Raw genomic sequence first — 23,567 nt, forward strand, 5'->3', positions numbered from 1 at the left:
CTGTGTTACTTAGATCTTAATTTGACGATGTTTTGCCTTTTTTGATTGAGCTAATTTTTTCAGCTTTTAATTTTGATTCCTATTAGAAATCTGGCACGTGTCAGGTATGTTTAGAGGTGAAAGCATGTAGTTTCAGCTATCACAGGCCCTGGATTGGGAAAAGAAATAGCTATTTTTATTCTAAGCGAACATGCGATATGGAGAGATGAATACGAGTTTATAAGAAGGGCTGCTTGTGCCTTCTTTGAGTTTATGAATTAGAATTCTGCTTCTAGATGGGGCTTTTTACAGGCAGGATTACCTTCAGGAAATGTAGATGTGGCACTGCTCCATGACTGGCTTTTGATTTTGGTGTTTGTGTTGGAAGAGGAGGCTGTGTCCTTCAGTTGACTCGTCCCTTGCTGTGTGTGGTACGCGCTTCTTTACATGATGTACATAAGCCTTTTGACCACTGGGAAGCATCTCCATCTTTCTTGTATAGAATTTGAGAGGGTCCCCCCCCCAATTTAAAATTACATTAATGCTTCTCCAAGAAAGAAATTCATACATCTCTCAAAGTTAAAGTGAACCTAAGGTAGATGTATACATATGTTAGTAGTGAAAGGTATAGTTCATCAGTATTACAAATAAGTTAGTGTTTAAAATTTGATGGATGTTTTCTTGATCAAATTGTACACATCACATGGAAACCAAAATACCGAGACTTGCAAGAATCAGGACGTGTTTGCAAAATCAGGTTTAATTTGTATCTGGGAAGGGGAAGGGGAGCATGTGGTGAAAATACATATGCACAGGAACCTAATCAATGCTAGACAAACAATGTATTCATTTACAATATAATAGGATAACCACAAATTTGAAGGCTCAAATGGAGTCCATCAGCGGTCATACCATTTTCTATTTGGCTCAAGTGGCTGTTGACTATCAACTGGTGCTGAGTTCCAGCAGAGCACCTCGTGACCCCCCAGCCTTGGAAGGAGTCTCACCACAGTCTCAGAAGAAATCCCAGTTGTGCCTTTAACTCTTTTGGCCCTCGGGAGTCACTGCTGCCCCCATACAAATGCAGGCCAGGGATTTCCAGTGGCCACATGTTATTGCACAGAGAGGTCTGTCCTAGGCCAGACTCTTATGGCTAAGGAGGGGGGAGATTAGCCCTTAGATAGTGGTCTAGCATCAATGTGGTCTATCAAAGCATGTTAGCAAATAGCTCCTTAGTGATTATGTACCAGCAAGAGGCAACGTGGCAGCTTCACATTTCACATGAAAGACTAGCATTAACTGGGCCTGGCGTGCTGGCTTCACGTTCACATAAATCTAGTGATTATTTTAATTTAGACCCAGGAAAAAAGGAGTCCACACCAGTCTTGTCTTCACATAGGTTTGTGTAGCATTAAAATTGTTATGGGTTAATGACTAGGCCATGAAGGCAAAAGGTTGAAACTCTCCTTTGCCAAAACAGAACCAATCTCTGTTCCGACTCCTGTCCAGTTTCCAAAAAAACATACATACACCTTTGTTATTGCACATCTTTCACACAGACTTGTGTATGTATAATATACATAGATATTTTTTAAATATGCTACACATAAAAAAAGACTATGGCACTTTACAGAATACATGTTTCACAAAGATCCGTACACCACAGATGTTTGATAACTACACACAAACCCTTACACAAGTAATGTAACGTTGTTGAATCAGCACACAGGTTTAAAGAATCCACAGAATCCAAACATCTCTGCCTTCTTGGATGGAGGTCTTGGAGAAGCCCAGCCCCTGGCCAAACTTTTAGCGCAAATGCAGGTAAAAATAAATAAGACTTTTTCATGTAGTAGTAATGGTCCAGGTATAGTAGATTTTTAGACTGAGGCGATGACATGATTGATAGAAATTTATTAGAAAAATAGGTGTGGGTTGACAAGCAGCCTAATGGCTTTTAATCTATTTCTTTCTAACACATTCCTCCTCGTCAGTGGTTTTTAAACAGCCCTGAAGTTTTTGTCCAGACCAGCATATTTCTGACATTCCACTTATCCCAGCCGAGCCGGGCTCGATGGACTAAAGGTTTAAAAGGCCCGACATTACCTTTTACTCTTTCTCCGCTAGAGAAATTCCATTTCTGCTCTGCCCAATAAATCAGTGTTTAAGAAGTTTTTAGAGGTTTGGGGTTTTGTGTGCATGTGTTCCCCCCCACCCCCACCCCGGGTCTGTAGCATTCAGACTAATGAAGTTAAATGCTGTCGAGTGACTTTCTTCAGGCCAAGAGAGGTCACGTTTTCACTTAGGACTTTCGTTATCAGAATGACATAAGGATAAAGACAACGGACATGTCGAGAGGATCCTCTAGGCCTCTGACTTGCCTGTGAGGAGAGTGCAAGTGTCCAGGGAATGTTAGAAAATGGATTCTTGATCTTATTTAGACGGAAAAGTAGAGTGAATCATCTCATGATAAATTTAAGACAATATTGGGGTTTTTTATCAAGATTGCCTGATGAAGGCAATTTGCTTTGTTTTTTTTTTTTTTTTCCTTTTGAGGGCCCCACCCACATCCTAGGACAGATGGAGGTTCCCAGGCTGGGGTCGAATTGGAGCTATCCCCTCCAGCCTAGGCCAGAGCCACAGCCACGCGGGATCCCAGCCGCATCTGCGACCCACACCACAGCTCACGGCAATGCTGGATCCTCAACCCACTGAGCGAGGCCAGGGATCGAACCCTCGTCCTCATGGATGCTAGTCGGGTTCATTAACTGTTGAGCCACGATGAGAACACCAGGAATTGCTTTTCTTTTTTTTTTTTAAATGAAAATTATTGCCAAGGGTTAAAAAGTCTACTCCATGGCATCAGGCCTTGGTTAGCATGTATCAATACACAGACAGACAGGAGCCCTGTCCAGTGGCTGCTGTGATTCATTTCTGTACAGGGTTTCCTGAGCCCTTAGTGCAGGCTGCCATAGGGGCTACAAAGTTACCCCTTTTCAAAAAAAGTCATAGACTGGCTTATTCTGAACTTTGGTCTAAGGATGGTGAACTCATGAAGACCTTATTCCACGCCCCCACCCCTTAATCTGCGAGATAAAATGGTTTCTGGCACGGGCCCGAGGCCAGAATGGAGTAAAACTCGAGTAGCTCCGTTCCATGAACATATAAAGCAATTAGCTGTTCTGTAGCAAGGTCTGGTTTTAAACGCACTGAGCTGTAAGATGATTCACTCAGGGCAGGGCTGTAAAGTCTGAATCAGGGTACTATGCCTGGTGGCACTTAGCACCTAGTACTTTGCCCAAACAAGGTTTGTAATTATCTGTTGAATTTTCAAAACAAAGCAAGCCCTCAAGTAAGCAGATTCGTAAGCCCAAAGAGACCTATACTTCTAATCCTTCCAGAAATCTGGCAGGTCCACCCCACCTGCTGCGGTTGCAGTGGGCGATTTCTCTATCCTGCAATGCTGAATGAAGCTCAGCTAAGGCCAAACTAGGTTGTTTTTGGTCACTTGGATCAGTCCAACGTAAATCTGAAGTGACGGCTAATACCATTTTCCTGAATCAATTATATGGGTAATGCATAGAAATTAGACTAAAGGCCCCTGAATCCATTTTAATAGTGGCGTTCCGCTCTGTTTTGTAAACAGGTGCAGGCGGGTGCTCTGAGCTGGTCTAGCTCTCATTTGTGCGTGAGCTTTCTACTCTGTGCTTTCCTGAGAATGCAGCCTTTGATGTAACTCACCCGTTAGAGCAATTCAATGGTATCATTACACAGTTTGCTGGCAGGATCAACACTCGTAACTAGAAAAACCTAACCTCATGACCAGCTCCCTTTTTCTGCACAGAATGTCACTTGTTCTGCCGCCGCTGGGGGTAGAAGAGCGCTGACCCCAGCACAGTCACCACAGTGGGAAAAGGTCTCCGGGCAGAGGCTGCCACTCTGGCCGGCGTGCCCAGTCAACCTGGGAAGGAGCCACAGCTGGCCTGGGGACCTCTGTCCCTGCAACGAGGAAGCAGAGTGAGGTTTCCTTTGGCAGCCAAAGCACAGTCCTAACCGTAGAAGAAAACCATGTGATCTCAGGGGGAAGAGGAGCCCGGGCCTGGCCGCCAGGAAGGGGAACCAACTTGCCTTCACTGGCAGGATGTGGGGCTTTGATTCTCATGATCAGACAGGTCCTTATTCTTTCTTTGCTCAACTTCCTAAAATCTTGGAGGGACAGCTCAGTGGAGCCACCTAACTCTGGAATTCCGCCCAGGGTAGGTCCCACCACAGAACTCCACACTGTCGCTGCAGACCTGTTTGGCCAGCTCAGCAAGAGACAGTGTCGTGCTGTGCCCACAGCCTCGCCCCCGTCAGGGTGTGCTCTTCCTTGCAGCCTCCGCCTGAGACGGTTGGAAAGGACCAGGAGGAAACAGAAACACCAGCCCCCAAACCTCACACTGAGGCACAGATGCTCCCAACCTGTGCGGAAACACCGCTCTAAACAGCCTGCGAATCTGGCTCATAGTCTCTTCTGTTCCCAGAGAAACTGCGGCTGCAATGGTTTAGATCATCATCCTTCACTGAGCCGCGGGCAAGACGGAGTCCGGCAGGACTTGACGATGGGTCAGGGTTTATGTCCTTTTCATCCGCCCTCTCTTGGAATTTGCACTGTGGCCCTCGCGTGCCGTCCTCTGCTCAGCTGGATGCTGCCTGTCGTGGGTCCTGTTAAGGCGCAGGGCTGTGGAATGTGGCTTTGGTAGGTAAAGGCTAGTTCTTCTTCACTTGACTCAAACGAGGAAACCAGACGTGAACTGTTTCACAAGGTCACACGAGCAAGCAAACAGCATTAGTGTCTCGCCCACACTAAAGGAGGCAGATGAGGTTTTTCCCCTCTTCGATTTCTTCTTGTACTTTGTCGCTGGAGGTGGCAATTTCTGCCTGTGCGGAGAAGACGGCACAGACGAAGGTGAGCACGGTGCCCCCGATGGCGGTGTAGAAGGCCCAGCCCAGGGAGCAGTCTCCAGGTTTGTAGGCCGATGCATAGTGTCCGCAGTAGCCTATGGCCTTCTGGCAGCCCCAGCCAGCGGGGTAGAGGATCAGGCCGAGGATGAGGAACAGGCCTGCGGGGCAGAAGAAGGAACAGGTGAAAACCCCTTGGCTCTGCAATGCCCAGTGAGGGGCTGTACCGATCTGAGTCACTGTGACTTGATTTGCCTGCTCTGGGCTATGGCATCCGCTCTGCAGTAGCAAGTGTCGGGGACTGCTGGATGCAACTAGTCTGACCTGCTCAAGAAGAGCACTGGATGCGAAACAGGTTGGACTGTGAACCTACTAATAATTTCTCTTCTGGAAAAGCAGGTAACCTTGGTACTATTTCTTGTCACAGAGTTCTTAGTGCAGCGAGCATTTCCCTTTTGGTCTAAGGCAGAGGTTGGCAACCTGAGGCCCAGAGGTCAAGCAGAGGCTTGTTTTTGTAAATGAAGTTTTGTTGGCACACGGCTATGCCCATTCGTTTATGGACTGCCTGCGGCTGCTTCTGTGCTGAAATGGAACAGGGCAGAGTTGCTGGGGACCCTATGGCCTGAAAAATCTCCAATATTTACTATCTGGCCTTTGGCTGAAAAAGTTTGTCAACCCCTGGTCTAAGGGAATTCACATAAAACCACGGTTAAATGCAAGAGAGCCCAGATCTTAACCTGAGTGTCAGGCTTTAAATCTAAGTCCACGAGGAGCACTGGCACTCACCAGCAACCGCCTGCATACGTGGGACAGAGATTTCTACGGTTACGTATACATTTAGAAAGTATATGCAAACTTCGTAAGCACTTTTTATCTGATTACTTTTTTTTTTTTTTTTTTTGGCCACACCCATGGCATGCAAAACTTCCTGGGCCAGGGATCAAACCTATACCACAGCAGTGACAACACTGGATTCTTAACCTGCTGAGCCACCAGGGAACTCCTTGTCTGATTGCTTTTAAGCAAACTCAGCTATGAATAGACACAAATAAGCCCTGTTTCCATTTTGCTGAGTGCACCATCCTGTCATACCAAAGGTCTGTTTTTCTCCTCTGTATAGCTTTACTGCTCACTCTGTCACGGAGAGGCTTTTTTCCCTGCCAGCCTGGGCTGGGGGGGGGGAGGGGGTAGTCAGGAACTACTCCAGGGCCAGGACTAAGGCAAGGAAAGTGAAGCATAACATGGGAGGCAGCAGTCGCCTTCAGGTGTCTGCTCCGTGCTTACAGGAGCTTGGAGTTCCCGCTTGATTTAATCTCTGGAGGGCTGACACCTAGGTTCAATTAGCAGCCCAACCCAGAGTGTTAAAGGATCTGGCATTGCTACAGCGGCAGCAAAGGTCACAACTGCGGCTTGGATCTGATCCCTGGCCCCGGAACTCCACGTGCCTAGGGATGGCCAAAAGAAAGAAAGAAAAAGAAAGTGAGTGCCTTGCCTGCCTCCCCATCACACAGCAGTAGCTGCTTGTAAGGATGTCCAGATCTCAAGATGCCAGAGGCAACTGAAGGACCCCAAATCTTACCCAACAAAACTTTTGGGAGAAAGGATGGCTTTATTCTATGTAGCAAGAAAAAAATAAGCGGTGTTTTTTAAAATGATACCAACATAATCAAGATTGCCAGTTCATTAAAAAAAACTCTGTTTTTAAGATACGTTGGAATAGCAGTTCCATCCTCTTAATATAAGTTTGACTCCAAATTCTCTTTTCCTACCTCGACTGAAATTCCCTGGGTTTACCACACCAAAGCTGCCTAGTCATTTATAGCAACTTGCTGACAAGAACATTACTGAATTTGTGGTCGTATGAGTCTCGAAGGAAGATGGGGGACACTGTTTCAAACCACAGATCACAGCTGCTATCAGGCTGTCTTCACCCCAGGATAGCATCTTCTCACCGTGACCATAGCAGTTCACTACTGGGGGGGGGGGGCGCCTTTGGGATCTGACTATCCCTACATCCCAAATTAACCCCCTGTTCTCGGAAGGCTTGGGGCAGGGCTAGAATAGAGAGAATCCATTCATATAGTCACGCTCGTGGTCTGAGGGCAGTGATTCACAAAAGATGACTTTCTAACCCTGCAGCCCTTATTTTTCCAGAGGTGGGTGTGCTGGAGCTGGGAGACAGTGATGCGCTGCTAGGGAAATGCCATCCTGTGTTGGGAGGCGGAAGTGAAAGGACACGTCCTGGAGAGATGCTCTCCGAGTCATGGGAGCGTGGAGCAGAGCCCCCCAAGGGTCAGGCAGCCGTAAGGATGTAACCAGTGCTCTGGCAATATGCACAGTCCTGGCCCAGCAGACCCCTCTGGATGTCTGCAGTCAATTCAAAGGCTAGAAATCACATAGCAGAAAAGCCCCTAGAGTCCCTGTGGGAAGCTGGGATACACACCAGCAAGATAATGGACCACGGCAAAGACTCCCAAGAGGTCAGTCAGTAGTTAAGAGCTCTAAGTTTCCAATAAGATAGAGGTTTGACTCCAAGCTCTGCCATCTTTGAGCTGGGAGACCTTAGAAAAGTCTTTTAACCTAAGGATGATTCCTCACCTATAAAATGGGCTAAAACCCTAAGGTGGTGGTGGTGAGTATTACAGTCTATAAAGAGTACCTTCTACGTCCCTAACAGCAATAAAACTGGAACATAAACTACCATTAGACAAGAGGTTAAAGCCTTTGGCAGACCCCTCACATATTTAAGCACAAGCAGTGTAAAGCTTACCAGTTACGAATAAACAGGTAGAGGGTACGTGTGTGTGCAATATTTTGAAAGATGTAATAATTGCAGGAGAGGCCAGGCTACAACTCAGCATCCCTGAGAGAGTGAAACAGTCTCCATCTGAACAGATCTTACTCCGCTGGGGAGATCTAAGATCACTGAGCTAATTCCTAAGGACTGTGATAAACCCCGATGAATCCCCCACCTTTTTCCCTAGGAAACTTCACCCACACATGGGACCCTGGGAGTGTCCTCCCTCAGGCCCTAAGCTAAACTGGGAGGCACCATCAGGACCTGCACAAGAATTCAAGGGCACTCTCTGGGTAAGGGTCTATTAGCTGCTCTTGCCTTTAAAAGACCAGTGTGTTTATATTTGAATTGTGGCTCCAATTAAATATTAATTGCACACATCGTTTGTACTATGTGGCCTAAACAAATCCAATTAGGAAAATTAACGCATTTTAATCTGATGGGAACAAGTGACAGGAGACAGCGTAGGGTTTGCTGTCACGCCGCAGCTCTGTTATCCTGGGCTGGGCTCTGGCTTGTAGGATGCACACACTAAGCTGGATGGTGCAGATCCTTCAGGGAAGCCAGCAGTTTTAAAATCACTAATAGAATCCTTATTTTATTTCTGCTTTATAGGGCTGCACCCGCGGCATATGGAAGTTCCTAGGCTAGGGGTCGAACCAGAGCTACAGCTGCTGGCCTATGCCACAGCCACAGCAATGCCAGATGCAAGCAGCGTCTGTGACCCACACCACAGCCCATGGCAGTGCCGGATCCTTAACCCACTGAGCAAGGCCAGGGATCGAACCGGCAACCTCATGGTTTCTAGTCGGATTCGTAACCACTGCACCAAGATGGGAAGTCCCTAGATTCCTTATTTTAATATCAACCTGCTCACGGCATAGTTGGGAACGTTCACTCCAGGACTTCTTTGCTGAACCCTTTGCTGAGAGCTCAGACAAGCTTCCAGAATGCTTCAGGCCAATCAGTTTGTGAATAAGGATGGCAGGGAGACTTATCATAAAAGGGAGCCATACTTAAGAGCTTGTCAAAAGCCCCAGCTCCCTCATCAATGGGCCCATAGGGGAGGCCCCAGTGCATGGCATGTGTGCCCCACTGGGCGGCCTTTCCCGAATGTCAGAGCATCGGTGGGTCAGGGAGGAAGTCTCTACTGACTTACTGACTGACTGTCTGCCTGCCTGCCTGCCTGCCTGCCTGCCTGCCTGCCTGCCCTGGCTGGTTGACCTCTCCTCCCAGCACCACCAGAGCTGCCCTTAGTGTGGTTAATGCCATGAAAACTCAGGACCTCCTCTGTCTGCAAGAGAGAAAACAGCCGGCCTCCAGGTGAGCCAAACCAGAACCAACATTTGTCATCTTTCTGGGTATTCAGCAAAAGGCTCATCTACTGGAGTTATTCCAGCAAGTGTGGTGATTCAGGTGGCCACACCTGACCAGGTCCTGCCACTCCAGTGCTCCGGGGCCCCTCGCAGCCTCTGAGCAGCCTGAGCAGAGATTCTGGGGTCCTAACTTGTGTTCCGCAGTCACCACGGTCACCCCAACAGAGTCTTTTTGCCTCCTAGTAAAATTCTTGAAAGAAGCCCGTAAAGAAAGGTTCCCCAGCTCTCAGGGTAAAACTCGGTTTTCCGCCCTGCCCTCGAGGCCCTGCGTGTTCCAGTGGCCACCCTGGCCATCCACACCCGTCAGCCACCCGCCGGCCGGCCTTCTGCCACGCGCCTCACCTCCTTTCAGCTTTCTTCAAATGCCACCTCCACAGTCTCTGCTCCCAACTAGTCACCATGTCAGCCCCCTTCCTCTCTGCTACCTGCCATCGTCTTTCCTTGCTGCGCTGACTACTCATAGGAATGCTGCTTTGAGCCGTCCGAAAATTGTCAATACCTGCCTACATTTTACTTCCCCAAACGGCCATTTCATATGTTCAACCTTTTTTATTTAGTTATTTGGATTATTAATCCAGCTCCTTCCAAGACTTTGAGCTCCACGAGGGCAGGGATTTTTGCCTTTTTGTTTACTCCTCGAAAGCCAGGGCTCAGAGGAGTGCCTGGCCACAGGGGAGGCTCCCAGCAAACATCACTGCTGTCAGTGAAAACGCCTGGCAGTTCGGGACTTCTCAACCAGAACGCCCTGGGGGGGGGAAGGAGTGAGATCACTTGGGCAGCAGACACCAATCACTGGGAATGAAACGTGTCGGTAGGAGAGGTGATGCAGACTCTCGGATGGCTGGCTTCTCCTGTCACATGGCCCGTGCCAGGCCTGTGTGTCCCAGGGCCTAGAAGCAAACATGTGCCCTGAATTCCAAATGGATTTGAGGACACCAGCTACGGAGACAGAATTAAGGTCCATGATGTCCTAAAGGGGCAAGCCAGACAACAGGCAAGATAGTCAGACACATACCAGGTCTGCCACAAACGGGCCATGGGTTTTCTGGTCCTCAATATGGAGTCCACAGGGGACTCTCAGCTTGCGTGTGCTCTGGATGGAGTTTCACATTAGAGCTGCACCAGAAAACAGCCTGCTCCCCTCTGCAGCTATTAAAAAAGCAGTTCCTGGAGTTCCCGTCGTGGCGCAGCAGAAACAAATCCGACTAGGAAGCATGAAGTTGCGGGTTTGATCCCTGGCCTCACTCAGTGGGTTAAGGATCCGTTGTTTCCCTGAACTGTGGTGTAGGTCAGAGACGCAGCTCCCATCTGGCGTGGCTGTGGTGTAGGCTAGCAGCTGCAGCTCCGATGTGACCCCTAACCTGGGAAACTCCATGCCCTAAAAAGATAAACCAACCAACCATCCTGTTCCTGAAGTGAGGCCAGCCTGTAGTGGTCTCTGGGACCTTTCCGTTGCCTTAGTGCAGTTTGGAGGGCGATAGAGAAGGTCAGGCACTAGCACAGTGCACCTTTGCTTTTAGTTTCCCTGGCTGAGCAGTGATAGGCCCATCTTGGGGGAGGAGGGGAAAAGCAGGGAGGATAATCCTGGCCAGCAGCCCAAGAAAACAACCATCACTACGAGAAACCACAAGCAGTTCCGAGAGCCGGTAACCTATGACTCAACTTGATGATACCCGATGAGGTACCATTTTCCACAACCTTCCAAGAAACCCCCCCACCCTTGTGTCTTGTCTTCCTCTTGCTAACAGCCTCCTCGTCCAGTGTACCTAGAGGACCAGATGCCAGCAAGGCTCATCATGGGGGCACGTGGGGGATGACTCAGCCTAATCTGGGGACCCAATGATCAGTCACTTGGACTACCCTACAGATGCTACCTCAGGTTGGAGACAGAGCCCTGACAGTTTAATCAGCACAGGGGGCTGGCTCTCTCAGGACCAAGTGGGAACCAACGCTCACCACGCAATGCCTGTCACAGCCCTCTGCTGTTTTAGCAATGCCTGCCCTACCTGCAAGGAGCTTTCAGACCCCTGGATGCCCAGCAGGTCTGTCCTGCGACATAGGAATTCTCAGAGTCTGTATAAGCAACTGACACACGTGGTTTGGGTTTGACAGAAATAATCAGGCTCCCTGAGCTCCAAAAGGGAGAGGGGACAAGCTGTATCTCATCCCTGATTTTCCAGTGCCTAAAACAAAGAACGTGCTAAAAAAAAAAAAAAAAAAAAAAAAAAAAAAAAAAGATGAATGAAGCACCCCTGAAGTCAAGTCCTCGTCTTCCTGGTCAACAGTCAGCCCCGACTGTGATTAGAGCAGTCACAAAACTACACGTCTTAGGTACGTTTCTTGCCACTGCCCTGAAATCAAATAATACATTATCAAATATAAGTTTTAATCAAAACCCTTAGCTGGGGGCGGGGGGGAAACAACCTCCACACTCCTGCCACACCCATCATTTTGGAAAGACTGGGAGTTGCCGAGTACAACAAAGCTTGCGTGGCCTGGGGAGGATCAGGGATGCTGGGGGGAGGGGGGCAGGGCTCCCCGGCTGTGCGGCGCCCCTGCCTCCCTCCCTGCAGGCCTGCCACACCATCACGCTCCCTCGCTACCTGCTGGGCCAAGGGGACGGGCTCCAGGTCTCTTGCCTTTTGAGGGTCACCCACTGCTTATCCAGGAGGAGGCCCTTTTTCCTGGCCCAACGAGTGTGAGAACTAATGGCTGGCTCCTGGTGTACAGAACAAGGGAGTCTGTGGACACTGTGCTCCTGCTTCCTCTTCAGACAGGCTTCCAGACTCAACAACGGTCGAGACTGACTAGACCTCCCCTTGCAGAGGCAATCTTCTAAGGGTGGGAGAAAGAGATGGCCTCTGTCACCGTCACCAACAGCCTGTGGAGAAGCCCCCATGAGGGACGCAACCTCAGCCTCCGCTAGGTCGTAACAAGCTCATTCTAAAGTTTTGAAACATCCTGATACCTCTGGAGAGTGGACAGCGGGTAGCAGGCTCAAGATCATTCAGTGGATGTGGGCTCCGGTTGTTACCCTGAGGAGCGTCCACACTGCAGGTCCACCCTGAGCAGCCTCACAGGGTGGAGGAGGGGCAGGTGCAGGGTTTCAGGGCCTTTACATACCTGCAGGCCAGCGACACTCAAGGCAGCTGGTCACAGCTATCACTGCTCCTGGCACAAGGGGTCAACTCAGGCTGACCCCCTGGGCACTCATGCACCCGGAAATACCCCGCCCTCACCCCTGTTCACATGTCACCTCTGTGTGACATCTGTCACCACTTCCTGCCAGAACGTTATTCTCTGTGTGTTCCCACTGCCCTGTGCACATCCCTCTTCAGCTCTTTATCATATTGGGTTAGTTTCCATATTTACTCAACTCCAAGCAGCAGGCTTCATGCGCAGCCCTACCAAGCGGCAGGCTTCATGCGCAGCCCTCAGGATAGAGCGATCCCCTCACAGCTTCTGCGCAGCTTGAGGGCAGAAAAGCTTTAACCTTCTTGATACACAGCACAATTTTACATTACCATTTACCATACACCTCTGATGGGTGTGTCACAGTTAACCTAGGGTACCAAAGGTCAAGAGTTCAACTTATTTCTGGCTTCAAAATAGCCACTGACTCCTCTAGGAACCTAGCAGGAAGCCATCTAACTACCAAACATCCATTTCCTATTCAACTTAGCTCTGAGGAAAAAAAAAAAAAAAAAAAATTCACCTGGTGGTGTTTATTGCTATCAAGTCTAACCTGTGACTCAGAACTGGGATGGGGACCCAGCTCAGCCTGAGCCCCAGTCTCCGCCCCCATGACCCCCCTGGCCACTCACCAGGGCACAAGGCCAGGAGGCTGCCCCCACCCTGCCCCACCCTCGGCCCCTCTAATAAGGAAGCAGGACAGATCAGACAAGTGAGCGACTGGCTTCCAGTGTCCCATCCCCACCCCAGGATGCAGCTCGGAGCGCATGCCAGGCTTACTGGGGTGATAGCGACCATCAGCAAATGAAGTCCTGACCATGCTGGATTAAAGGCAAACTCAGGAGACAGGGCAGTTCTTGCAGGAGTTTTAGATCATCTGCCATGTTCTGCCTCCTGGTGGGAAGGCACGCTGGCTGTCCCTTCTCAGTGTCCTTTGCTGGGCTTCTGTACCTTTCCCGTCTCTGGACACTGGAGAGCCCCGGGCCCAGCCCTTCGTCCTCTTCTCTACACTCTGATTGATCACACTTGGTCCCCCAGCTTTAAATACCACCTCGAGGCTGACCTCTCCTGAATCCAGATCTCTGACTTTGCACTCTGGGTGTGCATATGAAATTGCCTACCAGACCTTCCTTTGGATGCACAATAAAATCATGAAAATTATGTCCAAAATAATGAAAATTAGGTCCAAACCTAGCTCTGATTCCTCCTCCCTACTTCAAGGTCTTTGCCCCATGGGCCTCATCTCAGCAAATGAGAGTTCCCTGCTTAGACGTGCTCAGGTCAAAGGCCTTAGAATTATCTCGGACTCTCTTTAAGCCCACATTCCTCTATTGATCAAATCTACTGGCCTGCCTTCTAGCTGTTCTCTTTGCTGGGGGAGTGATTTCTCCTAATTGCCCATAACTCCTTCATCTCCTTAAAGTCTTTGGTTAAATCTCTTCTCACTGAATTCTATCCTGATTGCCTGATTTAACAACTGTCATGTTCCCCCTTATCACCCCAACATATCCGACCTCTCCTGCTGTGGCTACACCGTTTTTTGTGTTTTTCCTTCCATAGCACCCATTACTTTGTAGCGTCCTATATCATTGTTGGGTTTACTGTCTGTCTATACCAGCTGGAATGTAAACCCTGTGAGGACAAACTTTGTGAGTTTATTCTTTATGTATCCCAGTTGCCTAGAACAATGTCTGACATGTAAAAGGTGTTTAGTAAATATTTGTTGGATGAATGAAAAAACAAGAGTGCTCTGATGGAGATGGTGACATTTTTAAGTGGTTGGAGGAAAAGCTTTATTCGATACTGTGAATCCCAGGGGTTGGCAATTTTGGCTAACAGCACACCAGCAGCGCTTCCTACTGAAACACCAAAGGATCAAACCTTTTACTAGCCTTTTTCTTGATGACAATTACTGAAAATCTCCTTTCTGGCTATAGAAAAAAGATGTTTGTTGGGAGATCACATAGGGAAAAGCAGTAAGTCAATTAAATGTAATAAGTTTTTAGTAATCTAAGGATCATTTAACCTCAAAACTCTGAAATTGTTTCCAACTATGCTTGGCTGTGGCAGGGACATCTGTAAGGACAAGCTGTGGGTGACTGTGGAAAGTGCCCAGGATGCCAGCTGAGAGGGGAGCAGCAGTGCAGGGACAAACATGAGAAAATCAGGAAAATGACAAGTGGCAGAGGGGCACGGGGGGGATGAGAAAGGAGGGACCATGGCATTCTGCACACATGGGAAGGGCGGTGTCTAAAAGCAGCAGGAGAATGTTGACCGACAGAAAGTGCCAGCACTGAAGGCAGGAAAACACTGACTCCCATCAGCAGCCCTCAGAGCAGGTTACAGATCTACTCCTGGTGTGTGTATGGCGGGGGGGCAGGTGAGAGAGAATGATTCTCTGCTTCCCAGAGGAATAAGACGTTCAGTTATTTAACTCTAAGTCTGGGACCCTGTGCTACAACAACTCATGTCCAGAGTGATATACAACAACCCTAGACCTGTCTCTCTTTTCTGTCTAAATTTTTCTTTCTTCCCAAGTCCTCATCCATGCTGAAAGGTGGGAGTCGACTTGGCAGTCCCAGTAGCTATGTGAAAGTCATCAACTGTTGGGAGGTAAGGTTTTCTCTTTCCCTGAAGCAAACTGGCATATTATTAAGACACCATATCAGACCATCCAGTTCCTCAACTAAGCTATTCTCAAGCTGGTTTCCTCCCGAAAATCAGAGTATGAACCTGTATACTCGTCATGTTCAGGGACTTGGCCACTCTGAAGGGACATTCTCACTCGCCAAGACACAGCTCAATGAGTTCTCTTACATTCTGTTTTATGAAAGAAGAGAGTCAACTTAGAATTTCATGGGTAAACAAATTTAAAGTACAAGTAAATGGCTAAGCAACCATGGTAAAATATAGAAATCTTCATGTGACATAAAAGTATTTGTCCCTAATTAGGGAAACAATCTCATTTACCACTGCATCAAAAAGAATAAAATATTTAAGAATAAACCTACCTAAAGAGACAAAAGATCTGTACTCTGAAAACCATAAGACACTGATGAAAGAAATCAAAGATGACACAAATAGATGGAAAGACATACCATGCTCTTGGATTGAAAGAGTCAATATTATCAAAATGGCAATACTACCCAGGGCAATCTACAGAGTCAATGCAATTCCTATCAAATTACCAAGGACATTTTTCACAGAACTCGAACAAAATATTTAAAAGTTTGTTTTGAAGCACAAAAGACCTGGAATAGCCAAAGATATCCTAAGAAAGAAAAATAGAGCTGGAGGAATCAGGCTCCTGGACTTCAGACTATACAACAAAGCTACAGTCATCAAAACCATATGGTACTGGCACAAAGACAGACATATAGATCAGTGCAACAGGATAGCAAGTCCAGAATTAAGCCTACACACCTACAGCCAACTCATCTATGACCAAGGAGGCAAAAATATACAATGGAAAAAAGACAGCCCCTTCACTAAGTGGTGCTGGGAAAACTGGACAGCCACATGTCAAAGAATGAAATTAGAACACTCCCTAACACCATACACAAAAATAAACTCAAAATGGATTAAAGACCAAGATGTTAAGACCAGATACTATATAACTCTTAGAGGAAAACATAGGCCAAACACTCTCTGACATAAACCACAGCAACGTCTTCTCAGATCCACCTCTTAGAGTAATGACAGTAAAAACAAAAATAAACACATGGGACTTAATTAAACTTAAAAGTTTCTGCACAGCAAAGGAAACCCTAAGCAAAATGAAAAGACAACCCACAGAATGGGAGAAAATCTTTGCAAATGAATCAACTGACAAGGGATTAATCTCCAAAATTTATAAACACCTCCTACCGCTCCATACTAAAAAAACAAACAACCCAATCAAAAAATGGGCAGAAGATCTAAACAGACAATTCTCTAAAGAAGACATGCGGATGGCCAAAAAACACATGAACAGATGTTCAACATCACTCATTATTAGAGAAATGCAAATCAAAACCACTGTGAGGTACCTCCTTATACCAGCCAGAATGGCCATCAACAAAAAGTCTACCAACAATAAATGCTGGAGAGGGTGTGGAGAAAAGGGAACCCTATTACGCTGTTGGTGGGAATGTAAATTGGTGCAACCACTGTGGAAAACAGTATGGAGATTCCTCAGAAAACTAAAAATACAACCACCATTTGATCCAGGAATCCCACTGCTGGGCATTTTTCCAGAGAAAGCCATGACTCAAAAAGATACATATACTCCGATGTTCACTGCAGCACTATTTGCAGTAGCCAAGACATGGAAACAACCTAAATGTCCATCAACAGAGGAGTGGGTAAAGATGTGGTGCACACACACAATGGAATACTACTCAGCCATTAAAAGGAAAGAAGTATTGGCATTTGCAGCAACATTGGTGGACCCAGGAATTACCATGCTAAGTAAAGTCAGTCAGACAATGAGACGTCAACATCAAATGCTATCATTGACATGTGGAATCTAAAAAAAGGACACAATGAACTTGTTTGCATTGTAGATACTGACTCACAGACTTTGAAAAACTTATGGTTTCCAAATGAGACAGGTTGGGGGGTGAGGGGACGTGCTGGGGTTTGGGGTGGAAATGCTATAAAACTGGGTTGTGATGATCATTGTACAACTATAAATGTAATAAAATTCAATGATTAATAATAAAAAAAAAAAAGAAGCATTTGTCCCATAATAGAATAGCACTGGTTCCAAGGTCACTTAGATGCTTCAATGTATTTTTGGCTCAGATGAATTCTCCTTTGATTATAAACTTGAGAGCAGTAAGGATTGTGTTCTGCTCCTTGGCTTTTATCTCCCTCTCGAATCCACACTCCGCCTACGACATAGTCCTCTACACACACACCGTGTTGTTGACCAACTTCACATGTCACTTCTGAATCCTGTTTCTTCTCTAGTCTTTTCGTCTTTGGAAGAACCTTTTGGAAAGACCTCCTGTGGTAAAAATGGCAGATTTCAAATAAAGATGCTATGAAGTTTAAGCTATAAACATCCTCCTCCAATTTTATACATTCACAACTAATACTTTGACAAAAGCTGGAAGTTTGTACAGGTGATTAGAACCATGTAACGATCATAATCATAACTGTTATAACAATGGAAGCAGCTAATGCCTATTGAGCACTACATATACTAGGCATGGGCTAAGCGCTTAGTCCTTTAGTCCTTGAGAGAATCTTATGAGGTTGGTATTAATATCATCATTTGACACATGAGTCAATTGAGGGATTAAGAGAAGTCACGCAGCTAATCAATGGTGGAACTGGGACTCAAATCCAGGCCATGTGGCTCACAGTCCAGTCCAGAGCCACTGTCCCAGACTGCTGCCTCACTGCAAACCGAAGACTAGCTTCTCAACAAAAGCAGCTGTCCAGCTAAAGAGGGGAGATTGATAGGTACTCAAAAGCTGGCTTGCTTATGCCTATGAGAGGTAAGAGAGCAACCAAGGATGAAGAGGAGTCCTGTAAGGGCATGGCAGGAGGTGGTGGGAGTGGGTGGGGGGGCAGCACGGAAGAGCGAGGCTATGCAAAAACTAAGGCTCACTGATTGCCAGGCAAGTTGATTTGCTAATCCTACAGCAAGAAGTTCCATCCAGGGAGTTCCTGTCGTGGTGCAGTGGTTAACAAATCCGAATAGGAACCGTGAGGCTGAGGGTTCGATCCCTGGCTTTGCTCAGTGGGTTAATGATCCGGTGTTGCCATGAGCTGTGGTGTAGGTCACGGATGCGGCTCAGATCCCGTGCTGCTGTGGCTGTGGTGTAGGCCAGCGACTACAGCTCCGATTAGACCCCTAGCCTGGGAACCTCCATGTGCCGTGGGAAGTGGCCCCAGAAAAGGCAAAAAGACCAAAAAAAAAAAAAAAAAGTTCCATCCACCCCGTTCTCTTCCATTACAATCTGAGCATCCTTGGCCTCCTTACTGCAATATAGATGCAACCTTGAATGGCTAACATTAGCCAAAGAAACTTCTAGAAAGAAAACCTACAAACAGATCAAAACAGCCTAAGTTCGCTATGATGTTCTCTTCTGCAGGATCTGTGTGAACAGAAAAATGGCAAATAAAGCACAAAAGCCATGAGACCAGAGGGAGAAAATGTAAGCTATTTAATCTGCTTCCATTTTAGTCTTTGCACTGAGATTCTGTATGCTTGAAAACCATCTGAAGCTGCACATCCACCATACTAACACCGTCCACAAAACGACCCACAAAAAAACCTATCCTATGAACTTTCCAGGAGAGACATCTGTAGTCGATTAAACAAAATCAAGCACCGAGAGCATTCTCAGACAACCTCCAAATTACATCCTTCCTCCAGCAGGCTGGGCCATGGTTTAACCATCTCGCGTCCTCCAAGTAGTCTTTCTTTGTGTTTTGTTTTGGCTGTGCCTGCAGCGTGTGGAGATTCCCAGGCCAGTGACTGAACCCTTGCCATAATAGCCACCACAGCTGCTGCAGTGACATTGCTGGACCCTTAACCCACTGTGCCACAAGAGAGCTCCCAAGTAGCCTTTCTTAATTCATAAAACAGAGCTGAGGATCTTTGCCCTGACCTTCTCCTAACCCTGAATCCTTGCACCATGACCTGCATCCTGTGTTAACAAGAGATCTGTGGAGTTCCCGTCATGGCGCAGTGGTTAACGAATCCGACTAGGAACCATGAGGTTGCGGGTTCGGTCCCTGCCCTTGCTCAGTGCGTTGCCGTGAGCTGTGGTGTAGGTTGCAGACGCGGCTCGGATCCTGCGTTGCTGTGGCTCTGGCATAGGCTGTGGGCTACACCTCCAATTTGACCCCTAGCCTGGGAATCTCCATATGCTGTGGAAGCGGCCCAAGAAATGGCCAAAAAAAGACCAAAAAAAAAAAAAAAAAAAACCCCAAAAACAAAACAAGAGATCTGCTTATCTCAGTGTCCATATTCAGGGGCTGTTGCTCTCAATCTAAGGCATCAGACTCTCATGAAATCTTGCTTTTGACAACTGCAAACACCAGTACAGTGGCTCTCAGGGCTCTTCCTTCTACCCAAGGAGAGCTCTGGTCCTTACCTCCCAAGCCCCAAAGCTAATTAGCAGTGGTATTCCAGCCTGCCTGACTTCTCCAGATGCCAGGACGGGCCACTGTCCTCAGTACCAAAATGCCAGTGAGCCATTCAGAGTCAAGGGTATTTGAACAGTATGTATATATGAGGAATATAACAAAGTGTTAGTTATACCATGAATCAAGGAGTTTTGACCAAGAATTGCCCTCTTTGGTTAATGACTACCTTTGAAATCACTTTACCCATGAAAATTTTTCAATCTCTGTGTGTGTGCATGTGTGTGTGTGTGTGTGTGTGTGTGTGTGTGTGCGCGCGTGCGCGCGCGCGCATGCATGTCTCTTTTTAGGGCCTTGTCTGTGGCACATGGAGGTTCCCAGGCGAGGGGTCCAGTTGGAGCTGTAGCTGCCGGCCTACGCCACAGCCACAGCAATGCCAGATCTGAACCGCTGGATCCTTCACCCACTTAGTGAGGTCAGGGTTCAAACCCATGTCCTCACAGATACTAGTTGGGTTTGTTACCCCTGAGCCACAACGGGAACTCTAGGTTTTTCAATTTTTCAATGCAAATTGATTCTGTAGAGCTCAGACAGAATACGGTTTTCTCAGTTCTGAACTGGTTCTTCAGATGATGGCTCCATTAATTACTTAAGCTCTAACTGTCTAGGAGGGCAGAGTACATGCCAGGACTGAGACTTAGCAGCATCTGCTAAATCCTTTACTCTTTCCAAGCCTAGAAACTTGCGATTTCCAGCATGGATTAGTGAGCACAGCACAGACGTTGTTTTTCTCAGTGAACAATGTTTACTGGACATTTAGTGTGTACCAGGTTTCATTCTGCACACTAGAAAGAGAGAGACCTGTGACAAAGCCACAAGTCACACCCTTGCTCATATTCTAGAAGAGAGATTCTAGGCTTTTGGACTTTAAGACGCTAGCGCAATAGCCAGAAAAATTACTAGGTAGTCAGTATTTTCTGTTTTGCTAATATAAGGGCACTAAAAACAACCATTATCTCCTTTCATTATCATTTCGTAAAAGAAAGGGTATTTGAACACAAAAAAGGATAAAAGATGTAATCTGAGATTACAGGGCAGTTCTTGAAATTGAATACATTTAGCGCTATGAAATCTTACTGCATTGTCCTTATTTTTCTTGGACTGGAGGCAACTGCCAACTGCAAGCTGTCACTTGCCATCTGCCTCTATGAGGATTAAGTCACTAGCCACTGTAGCCGCAGACCTTCGACAAACCCTGAAAGGAGTTCAGGGCAGAGATCACGGATGAGGCCCTCTGTGCTCTTGGAAAAACAGGCAGAACAGGCTTACAGAGCATTAGGTGTTTTCAGAAGATTTTGAGCGCCCAAACTCTTGTACCTTCTCATATCTAGAAAAGCACTAAAATCCTTAACAGAGAATCTGCTCTTTGTGGCTAGCAGTAACTTTCCCCCAAGTAGCAGAACCCTCCTGCAAAAATGTGTGCTGGATGTATGTAACACCAACACCACTTAGTGGCTGTCTTGCCCACCTACCTCCTCAGAGCACTTCCTCAGAGCTGAGATGCTGTCTCCCGGGCCACAGTCCTCATTTTGCCCCAAACAAAACTTTACTTACAACTTTTTTTTTTTTTTTTTTTTTTCAGTCTATAAAACCTTAGAGTGGACCAGTGCTTGTTTGAAAGTAGGAACTAACTACTGGGTGAGATGTTGCTGCTGGGGGTGTGAGTGTGGGTGTGTGTGTATGTGTTTTAGAATAAGGACACCTTTCTAAGAAGCCTGCTTGTTTACTGTGCAAGTAACACGGTACGGAATAAAGAGGCTCTGAATTCTTTGTCTCCTTGGAATCCAGAATCTGAACCTTTTTTTTCACTGTACTTCATTTTAAAGTTTCAAGTTTCAAGTTTATGGACAAGCTAGACTGGGCCCAACTTTGACATGTAATAACTCTGCTTTGTAGGCTAGACCAGAAATGGGAGGTCAAGGGGTTCATTGGTAATGAAAAGGGTTTTCAGCTGATAACCACAGTGTCTTTGCAGAGCCGATTACAGCTACATGTCATTTTGGTACATGATCAATAACATTAGAGGTTCTTAACCAACATGATGTTCCGAGGGGAAGGAGAGGAAAAGTGAAGAATTGAGTGTCAATAATTTTTTTTAAAGCTTGTGTTAATGCTTATGCCATTTCCCTGGAGGAGTCTAGTAGGGTACTTGTTTTCTACTAAAAACACTTCCATGGAATTATAATTAGCAAGAAAAATGAGGGAGAATGGATGACAGAGCAATAAAGAGAATTCTCTGGAAGACAATCAGGGCATAGTTGTCATAAAAAGACCTTACTGCCAAGGCCCCCCGAGGACGTTTCTGTTCTAATTACTCAAAATTAATGACCGTCAATTAAGAATTGTCAGATGCCTCCAGAATATGTGGGGGAAACAATCCATAAGAAAGATGCAATTTCTTCCATGTTGAAGCCTCTCTAAGCCTTTATCAGCAATGATTCACGTTAATATGCAAATTACTGCACTGGCAGTTTCCGAAGCCGTAACTCTTACTTGTTAAAATGCATCCCAACAAACTAATTCAGTCAGATTATTCCTCCCTATTGAGTTAGTGATAAAATTTTACTTCACATTCCAAGTGAGAAGCTGTCTCCTAAACTGTTCTATGCAACTGGAAGAAATTTATAAAATATTTCTTGATAAATTATTTATCCAATATGTAGGATTAGAAAGAACTCCTATTTGACTGCAACCAAAATACACTGATAACTCAAAATAAGCTGTTGAAATAAAATGCAGTGTATAGTAGAATAAGACACCTAAAATGTTTAATTATTAAGCTCTGAAATCTTCAGGACAATAATTTCTTGCCTGCTCAAGTTTGGGGATCCAGATAATGTTAAATAATTCCTGCCACAAAGTAGGTGCCATCTTTTTAACGCTAGAACCCTGGGGTTGGCCTCTAAACTCTAAAGACATAGCCACTAAATATTTTGGCTTAAAGTTTTAAAATCCTGGCTTCATTTTCTCAATATGTCTATTTTAGATTTCATCTCTACTAGGAGCTAATTTTTAAAAAAAGAGGTTGTAGGCCATGTAATAAAGCCATTGGGAAGCCTCTATACAACAACTGAACTCATATTTATGGCTGGTTAGTGCAGTTTTTTTTTTTTAATTGAATTATAGTTAATTTACAATGTTGTGAAGTGTAGTTCTTCATAGGAGACAGATTACTTCTGAAATGATGCGACAGCTTAGAAGAATACCACCACTGCATTAAGCTCTTAAAACAGAGGGCCTTGAACTGCCTGTGTAAATACTCAGAGCCATACTTAAGCAATTATTTTTTACTGGAATTTGAACATAGATCACCCATGGCTCCATGATAATTTATGTCTGCAATTAAGTGGTTACCATAGCAAAACACTTTTTATTTGCATATCAATTGCAAATTACATCTAAATTTTAAGAGAGTTTGCAATTTCCTTCTACATTTTCCAACTGATTCTTTAAGAGAGCTCTGTCTGTAGATTTACTCAAATTAATACCTTCTTGGTCCACTTGCTCTTAGGCAGTAGTTTTTCCTCTAATGATACAGTTGAATTCTTTTGTTCCCTTTATACATGATACATTTTTCCCCCTTCTTCTCTAGGAGGCAGCTTCTGAGGCAGTGGCTCTCTGAAATGGCTAGTGAGCAGAAACTCAGGAAGTTGTAGACCTGAGTCTAAGGCCGTTGAATTTAGTGGGCATCCAATGAAAGCTCCTTGAATTGAAATTTAATTCTGGCCCGCCTTATAATATCTCTGCATTCTTTAGTTTTCCTCAACGAGGAACTGGTAAATTGTCATCATCAGCAGTACTCTTAAATGGACGCAGACAGAGAACTGCTAGGCCTGACTTCTGGTGGAGGGGCCGTGTGGAAGGCCAGGAATCTGGCGCCTCCTCTGGACAAGCTGGAAGCTTCTGGTGCCTTGTTCTAAGAAGGAGGAGCAGGGGGTGCTCCCTTTACTTTCCTCATGCCTTTCCTTTGAAGGCATTTTGAAGTTGGGCAACCAAGGTCACATCGCCTTCTCAGAGAGAGCCAGGTGAATTTCTCAGGTATCAAATGGGGCCAGGCTTCTGGAAGAGGCAAGCATCTCTTGCCTTCTCCCTACGCTTCCCAAGCTCTGTTCTTACTTCTCTCCTCTCCAGTGATGACC

The 23,567-nt window shown here is 46.2% G+C and overlaps 1 protein-coding gene across 20 annotated transcripts in view; it reads right to left on the minus strand.

Annotated features, from left to right (window-relative positions):
* The window catches only part of LHFPL2 (lipoma HMGIC fusion partner-like 2), a 177,568-nt gene continuing 154,720 nt past the window's right edge, over window positions 720-23,567 (minus strand). For 19 of the 20 annotated variants that reach the window (XM_021079510.1, XM_021079511.1, XM_021079527.1 and 16 more), the window contains one exon: window positions 720-5,081. In XM_021079510.1, the coding sequence (XP_020935169.1) occupies window positions 4,825-5,081 (257 nt within the window). In that variant the 3' untranslated portion in view covers window positions 720-4,824. 20 annotated transcript variants of the gene reach the window in all.

Source organism: Sus scrofa, chromosome 2 (genome assembly GCF_000003025.6).
Source record: "Sus scrofa isolate TJ Tabasco breed Duroc chromosome 2, Sscrofa11.1, whole genome shotgun sequence".
Taxonomy (NCBI): domain Eukaryota; kingdom Metazoa; phylum Chordata; class Mammalia; order Artiodactyla; family Suidae; genus Sus; species Sus scrofa.